This window comes from Salvelinus alpinus, chromosome 5 (genome assembly GCF_045679555.1).
Source record: "Salvelinus alpinus chromosome 5, SLU_Salpinus.1, whole genome shotgun sequence".
Taxonomy (NCBI): domain Eukaryota; kingdom Metazoa; phylum Chordata; class Actinopteri; order Salmoniformes; family Salmonidae; genus Salvelinus; species Salvelinus alpinus.
Window position 1 is genome coordinate 42,747,479 of NC_092090.1, and position 8,649 is coordinate 42,756,127.

General features: G+C 43.4%; 1 protein-coding gene across 1 annotated transcript; it reads right to left on the reverse strand.

Annotated features, from left to right (window-relative positions):
- Positions 1-212: 212 nt before the first annotated feature.
- Positions 213-2,295, reverse strand: LOC139576205 (histamine H3 receptor-like). The gene is made up of 3 exons (XM_071401979.1): positions 1,877-2,295; positions 1,555-1,721; positions 213-1,361 (listed from the first exon to the last, which is right to left on the reverse strand). Exons 1-3 carry the CDS (start codon positions 2,202-2,204, stop codon positions 465-467), a joined length of 1,392 nt encoding a protein of 463 aa, XP_071258080.1. The 5' UTR covers positions 2,205-2,295; the 3' UTR covers positions 213-464.
- Positions 2,296-8,649: the final 6,354 nt, after the last annotated feature.

Here is an 8,649-nt window from a genome sequence, read left to right on the forward strand (position 1 = left end):
TCAATGGAGACAGTCTCTCGTTAATGGCCAAAGAAATAACAATCACAGCTGAAAACATGTTTTTCTTTGTCATTTAGCGACATTTTGGTGCCTACATAAAGGCTAACATACTATACTGTATGTGTTACATAAGGTTGTGTTTTTGCAAAAAGGTTTTGAACACTGTTGCCTGAAGTCTAAGGTCGATGCCAGGGTAATAAACATATTGGAGGTGAGCTTCTGCATGTATTTATTGTTCAACATAAAACAGACATTACATTTGTTGTAAAGATAACTAATACACTTTTGTAAGATCTGCAAACAAGCACATGCCACATAGAAATACAAAACAATATTCATGCTGACCATCTGTACCCAGTGTTGCGCAACACCCATACGACCTGTCCGCCTACACTGACATGAGACAACTGATTATATAGAACTGTCAGAACAAGGCCATAGTTGTCAGTGCAATTTGGTCATGCCTAATACATTTGTTCCATATACTGTGGCTGAATTTTAATCTTGGTGGTACAAAGCAGTTTTCTGAAAGCCTTTCTGAAGCTGGTGTGACACAGCGGGTAAAGGACAGGGTTGATGGAGGAGTTGACCCACAGTAGCCAGAAAGAGATTTCATACAGGTAGTGCTGGACACATTGGGCATGGCACGCTGCACGGATGATCATTAACAGTGTGTAGGGAGCCCAGCACAGGCCAAATACACAAACAATCACTGCCAGGGACTTGGCAACCTTCTTGTCCTTTGAGAGACGAAAACGACTGGCAGCTACTTCCGATTGGCTGCGCTGTTTACTGAACGAGTGCTCCGCTGACTGGAACCGCGTCCTCCTGGAATGCTGGACCACATCGCCCACTTGCAGTGGAGGAAGGTCCAGAATCGTGCTGTCCTTACTTGTCTCATGGTTGCTGTTCCCAGTTCCTGCTGACACTTTAGCAGTAGATAGAATACCTCCTAACCTGGCAGCATTGTCTGGTATCCTTTGGGCTTCACCTTCCACTGGTCTGACGAAGAATACATGCTGAACTCCAGCTTTGAGGGCCTCCATCTCACAGTCTCCAGGCCCCTCGACAGGCTGCTCATCCCTCACCTGGTTCCGCCTCCTGATGTTGATGTAGATGCTGATGTTGAAGTACATGACAGTAACAAAGGGGGTGAAAAACTCAACAGTGGATGCTGTCATCAAGAAATACCAGTTGAAGTAAAACTCAGCGTGGCACTCTTTGTCGGGGACCACGCTACTACCAGCGATGTACTCCCAGATAATGATCGCTGGCCCATAGAGTAGGAAAGCAGCCAGCCACACACTCATCATCTTCAGAACAGCCTCCCGGGTCACACCTTTCTGACACCTGTAGCTCACCTGATACAGAAAGAAAGGAATGGTGGCAATATTGAAATGGAGTATACACACGGTTCTTGGTGCACTAAAGAAAACCTTTCAATTATAATTTTTGATATGGCTTTACATTTCACATTACTTCCATATCACTATTAGTCAGTTGAAAATGTAACCTGCTGCAGGAAAGGATAATCATGCGTAAATGTTTTCTCACCGCTCGTGTGACAGATATAAATCTGTCGAAGCTGATCAGGACGATGTTGAACACTGATGCAGTGCATAAAGTATAGTCCACCACCAGCCATATCTTGCAAAGACCTCGTCCGAGTCTCCACTCACCGGTAATGACATAGGGGATATACGCAGGAATGCAAAATCCTCCTGCAGGTGGGATGGAACACACATTTTACGCACGACTATTAAGCACCCATTTGAAACGCGTTTTCAGATATTTTGGCAATATGCACAACAGTATGTATACCTTTACAACAATGGCACACAATGCATTTGCTCACACAATACATTTACGCACTCACCAACGAGTAAATCGGCTATGGCCAAATTCAAAAAGAAAAAGTTCCCTTGAGTTCGCAAACTTTTCTCCACCGCAAAGGCTAATATTACAAGCGCGTTGCCTAGCACAGTGGCGAAGACAAGAAGCGTCATGAGCACGGCCAAGAACACGGAGGTAGACGGAGAGAATTGTCCATAATTCGAACGCGGGTTCCCAGGCATCTCCATATCACCAAGCGCCGTGGCGTTTCCCTGGGTAACCACAGACCAGTTGAGAATCTCATTCGATTTCCAATGCGAAGTGACGGCCATGGAAGTTCCAGCACCCAGTAATAAAGATTCGGGTTGCATTGTCCCTACTTTTTTTTTTTTATATATTAGCTTAACCAGCCAACTTCAATAGCATGTTAAAGTTGTTATTAAAGCTGACATGCCATGGGGTTCGTGTGAAGTCTGAAAAGGAGGAGGAAGATGCCGTTTTTATAGGCTGCAGCCTACATAAAACGAGAGCAGCGTTTTTATTGGTTGTTTTGCAGTGCTTGTGAGAACTGAAAAAAACAGGACATATGATTCCTATAATAAATATTAGAATAGTTAATTCCTTAGAATACACAACATTTGAAGGCATATGGGTGTTCTGTATTTCTTTCTAAACATCATTTTTGCTGTTAGAAAATATGAATTTCCAAGGCAAAAATAAATGAAAATGTAATGTCTGAAAGGTATTCTCATCTAATTTCATATTAATATTAATATTGTGGCTGGCTTTGCAAAGTTGTGTCAAATACTAATTCTATACTAAACAAAAATATAAACGCAACATGCAACAATTTAAAAGATTTTACTCAGTTACAGTTCATAAGGAAATCATCTATGGATTTCACATGACTGGGAATAGAGACATGCATCTGTTGGTCACAGATACCTTCAATAAAGGTAAATCAAATCAAATCTTATTTGTCACATGCGCGGAATACAACAGGTGTAGTAGACCTTACTGTGAAATGCTTACTTACAAGCCCTTAACCAACAATGCAGTTTTAAGAAAATCCCTAAAAAAAATAAGAGATAAGAATAACAAATAATTAAAGAGCAGCAGTATATAACAATAGCTGGGCTATTACAGAGCCTGTACAGAGTCAATGTGTCAATGTTCGAGGGGAACTGGTGTCAAGGTAATTGAGGTAATTATGTACATGTAGGTAGAGTTTGCCGTGCGTAGCAGAGAGAACTATGACTATGTCTATGACTAGGGTGGCTGGAGTCTTTGACAATTTTTAGGGCCTTCCTCTGACGTCGCCTGGTATAGAGGTCTTAGATGGCAGGAAGCTTGGCCCCAGTGACGTACCGGGCCGTACGCACTACCCTCTGTAGTGCCTTGCGGTTGGAGGCTGAGCAGTTGCCGATACCAGGCAGTGATGCAAACCGTCAGGATGCTCTCAATGGTGCAGCTGTAAAACCTTTTGAGGATCTGACGACCCATGCCAAATCTTTTCAGTCTCCAGAGGGGGAATAGGTTTTGTTGTGCCCTCTTCACGACTGTCTTGGTTTGCTTGGACCATGTTAGTTTGTTGGTGATGTGGACACCAAGGAACTTGAAGCTCTCAACCTGCTCCACTACAGCCCCGTTGATGAGAATGGGGGCGTGCTCGGTCCTACTTTTCCTGTAATGCACAATCATCTCCTTTGTCTTGATCACATTGAGGGAGAGGTTGTTGTCCTTGCACCACACGGTCAGGTCTCTGACCTCCTCCCTATAGGATGTCTCATCGTTGTTGGTGATCAGGCCTAACACTGTTATGTCATCAGTAAACATAATGATGGTGTTGGAGTCGTGCCTGGCTGTGCAGTCATGACTGAACAGGGAGTACAGGAGGGGACTGAGTACGCACTCCTGAGGGGCCCCCGTGTTGAGGATCAGCGTGGCGGATGTGTTGTTACCTACCCTTACCACCTGGGGGCGGCCCATCAGGAAGTCCAGGATCCAGTTGCAGAGGGAGGTGTTAAGTCCCCGGGTCCTTAGCTTAGTGATGAGCTTTGAGGGCACTATGGTGTTGAACGCTGAGCTGTAGTCAATGAATGGCATTCTCACATAGGTGTTCCTTTTGTCCAGGTGGGAAAGGGCAGTGTGGAGTGCAATAGAGATTGCATCATCTGTGGATCTGTTGATACGGTATGCAAATTGGAGTGGGTCTAGGGTTTCTGTGATAATAGTGTTGATGTGAGCCATGACCAGCCTTTCAAAGCATTTCATGGCTACAGACGTGAGTGCTACGGGTCGGTAGTCATTTAGGCAGATTACCTTAGTGTTCCTGGGCACAGGGACTATGGTGGTCTGCTTGAAACATGTTGCTATTACAGACTCAGACAGGGAGAGGTTGAAAATGTCAGTGAAGACATTTGCCAGTTGGTCAGCGTAAGGTCAGAGTACATGTCCTTGTAATCTGTCTGGTCCTGTGAATGTTGACCTGTTTAAAGGTCTTACTCATATCGGCTGCGGAGAGCGTGATCACACAGTCGTCCGGAACAGCTGATGCTCTTGTTATGCTGGTGAATGAGGACCCAAAAGCGACTTAATAGAAACAGAGTCTTTATTCCAGTCTAAAACAAAAACGATACTCCTGGATATTATCTTAGGTAAATCCAAAGCAGGAAAACTGAAATCCTCTCGTCAGTAGAGAGGAACGACTGGAGACGCGACCACAGACTGCCGGTCGCTTCGGGAAGGCACAGGCCGTAGCTGACATAGACACCTGCTCACACGCAGCATCTGAAGAAGGCAAAAACACGACAGGGCGGAACAAGGACACAGAACAGCAAACATCAAACAAGGATCCGACAAGGACAGAAGCGGAAAACAGAGGGAGAAATAGGGACTCTAATCAGAGGGCAAAATAGGGGACAGGTGTGAAAGAGTAAATGAGGTAGTTAGGAGAATGAGGAACAGCTGGGAGCAGGAACGGAACGATAGAGAGAGAGAGCGAGAGAGGGAGAGAGGGAGGGGGAGAGAGAGGGATAGAAAGAGGGAAAGAACCTAATAAGACCAGCAGAGGGAAACGAATAGAAGGGAAGCACAGGGACAAGACATGATAATCAATGACAAAACATGACAGCTCTCATGCATGTTTCAGTGTTACTTGCCTCAAAGCGAGCATAGAAGTTATTTAGCTTGTCTGGTCGGCTCGTGTCATTTGGCAGCTCTCGGCTGTGCTTCCCTTTGTTGTCTGTAATAGTTTGCAAGCCCTGCCACATCCGACGAGCATCGGCGCTGGTGTAATACGATTCGATCTTGTCCTGTATTGACGCTTTGCCTGTTTGATGGTTTGTCGGAGGGCATAGTGGGATTTCTTATAAGCTTCCGGGTTAGAGTCCCGCTCCTTGAAAGCGGCAGCTCTACCCTTTAGCTCAGTGCAAATGTTGCCTGTAATCCATGGCCTCTGGTTGGGGTATGTACGTACAGTCACTGTGGGGACGACATCCTCAATGCACTTGTTGATAAAGCCAGTGACTGATGTGGTGTACTCCTCAATGCCATCGGAAGAATCCCGGAACATATTCCAGTCTGCTAGCAAAACAGTCCTGTAGTTTAGCATCTGCTTCATCTGGCCACTTTTTTATAGACCGAGTCACTGGTGCTTCCTGTGGTAGGGGCGTGGATCAGAAAACCAGTCAGTATCTGGTATGACCACCATTTGCCTCTTGCAGCATGACATTTCCTTTGCATAGAGTTGATCAGGCTGTTGATTGTGACCTGTGGAATGTTGTGCCACTCCTCTTCAATGGCTGTGCGAAGTTGCTGGATATTGGCAGGAACTGGAACTTGCTGTGATACACGTCGATCCACAGCATCCCAAACATGCTAAATGTGTGACATGCCTTGTGGGTATGCAGGCCATGGAAGAACTGGGACATTTTCAGCTTCCAGGATTTCTGTACAGATCCTTACGACATGGGACCCTGCATTATCATGCTGAAACATGAGCTGATGGAGGCGGGTGAATGGCACGACAATGGGCCTCAGGATCTCGTCACAGTATCTCTGTGCATTCAAATTGCCATCGATAAAATGCAATTGTGGTCGTTGTCCATAGCTTATCCCTGGCCATACCATAACTCCACTGCCACCATGGGGCACACTGTTTACAACGTTAACATCATCAAAATGCTCGCCCACTCGACGCCATACACGTGGTCTGTCCAATTTCTCTAAAACGACGTTGGAGGTAGCTAACGGTAGAGAAATTAACATTCAATCATCTGGCAATAGCTCTGGTGGAAGTTCCTGCAGTCAGCATGCTCCTTCAACTTGAGTCATCCGTGGCATTGTGTTGTGTGACAAAACTGCACAATTTAGGGTGGCCTTTTATTGTCCCTAGCACAACGTGCACCTGTGTAATGATCATGCTGTTTAATCAGTTTCTTGATATGCCATACCTGTCAGGTGGATAGATTATCTTGGCAAAGGAGACATGCTCACTAACAGGGATGTAAACACTTTTGTGGACTTCATTTGAGAGAAATAAGCTTTTTGTGTGTATGGAACATTTCTGGGATCTTGTATTTCAGCTCATGAAACTTGGGCCCAACGCTTTTTGTTCAGTGTAGATTAATTTGTGTTCTTCACATAAGTGCCTGGTAAATTACAGTATTTTCTATACTTAGTGACATTGTGGACATTGATGTACAGAAACCTTGGCTTATGGACCAGCTTCAGACTGGAACTCAGGAGGACCATTGCTGCTTTCATCTATGTACTACTGAGTGCACAGAGACAGGTAGACTTTTTTCAAAAGAGTAAAAAACATGGGGGCTAGAGTGGACTGCTTTGACCTGACATGGTGACCAGTGGTCTAGTGCAATTTTTTTAGGTACCGGAGCGAATCTTGTATTTTTTTTATGTCATCATTTCTCAATTAACCGACATGTAGCCTACTGTATAATTTCATTTTAGAATATACATACAATGCATCATCCTAATTGCAGATTGCCTATGCTTACACATAGTGGCTCAAATAGGCCTAATTTGGTGTTTTTATAAAATCTGAAAACACCAAATTAGGCCTACCTTATTATAAATTAGGCCAGTGGTAGGCAACTAGATTCAGCTGGGGGACGGATGGTCGGGTCGGAACATAATGATAATAACTTGTACACTGCAAATTGTATTTGAAAATAATAATTTCATAACTTGATTACATTGAGATACAATCACATTTGTCTCTTTTGTTATTTGTGGGAATACTTTGGAAACGACACTACACAGCACTACACCACTGATGGTGACCGACATGAAACAACTTAAGAGCAAAATATATAAAATTGTCATATCGTTGACAGAACCGCAAGCAGCAATGAAAAGTACAATTTTGACAGATGACTCTGAGTACACTCTAAAAAATGTGTTTGGATGACCCAACTGCTGGGTTGCAGGCATTGGGCAACTTGGTGGGGTTGTTTTCTTGAGAAAATAGCAAAGTTGGGTTGGTGATGCTGTGTTATTATTGAGATAGGATCCAGCGGGTCAGATCAGAAGGTAGGCATAGCTTAGTAGGGGCGTTGCGTTCAGATATTGTTATTTTTGGCTACCTGAGAGTAAATGTCATTCCTGTTCCTCTGTTCTGTTGTATTGTTAGCACATGAAAAATTGTTAGCACTAACTTTTGTCCCTCTACTTCTCTCTCGCTACCCCCTCCCCCCCTTCCTATCGCATAACTTCAAAGAAAATTTCATTTCAGACAGTTTTGAAGCTTTTATGAGGCTTACAGAAGTGTATATGTTCCAATGTTGGGATAGTTACCACTTTATTACAATATGTAATAAATAATCTAAATATTATTAATATTATATTATAATATGTAATATGCAAAAATATATAAGGAACATTTATAATTGCAGTGTACTATCTTAACATCTGATACAATACAACAGAACAGATTAACAGGAATTACATTTACTCTCATGGGTGGCCCAAAATAACTGTCTGAAAGCCATGCCTCCTGAAAATAACCTAAGGATTACGTTATAAAATACCCAGCTGCTGAGTCAACCCAGCATGAAAGTGAATATAACACAACTGATGGTTAAATTAACCCATGTTTGGGTAATCTGAACAACCCAGCCAGTTGAGTTATTCACACAACCCAACTGTCTGGGTGAAAATAACCCAGCTTGTGCTCTGTCCAGTATTTACGCTGCGCTTACGCTGCGCTTACGCTGCGCTTACGCTGCGCTTACGCTGCGCTTACGCTGCGCTTACGCTGCGCTGTTTCTAAACCAGATTTTTTTTGAGTGTAGGCTACGTGGGAATGCTGTAAGGAGGCTGAAGCGGCCTAAATGACAGTCCATCTGTGAACGCCCACAGAACATGTGTTCCTTACACATTAAGGTTTCAAAAAACAATAATTAACACTTAACATACTCAAATATTGTCACAAGGGTTTACAATTCTCAAGAAAATAGATATGAACATTCAATCTTTCATCTCAAAAGGCCTCTATTTGCCTCCTTTCTGCATCACCAGCAAGTTCACTTTACCCCTTTTGAAATAAAATTAATCTTTGATAATACTGTAATGTATTTGATAATAAATATGAATTGAACAATTAATCTGTCTCTTGAAAATGTCTCTTGAAAATGTATCTGCTGACACCTACTGGACAAAAAGTATGAACTTCGGGGACTAGGGCTGCATCTGACAAGGCTTTGCACTGGGTCCACTAAAGCACAGCAACATAAGCCTTTCACTATATAAACACAACCCATGAAAATATCCCACAAACTCGTCATAAACAGTCGT

What these genes read in the sequence shown, in the direction of transcription:
- LOC139576205 (XM_071401979.1), bottom strand. Translation starts at nt 2,204, where the DNA reads ATGCAACCCGAATCTTTATTACTGGGTGCTGGAACTTCCATGGCCGTC. An exon ending in CATAGCCGATTTACTCGTTG is followed by an intron (nt 1,722 to 1,876) that starts GTGAGTGCGTAA and finishes TCCCACCTGCAG; the next exon opens with GAGGATTTTGCATTCCTGCG. An exon ending in TTATATCTGTCACACGAGCG is followed by an intron (nt 1,362 to 1,554) that starts GTGAGAAAACAT and finishes TTTCTGTATCAG; the next exon opens with GTGAGCTACAGGTGTCAGAA.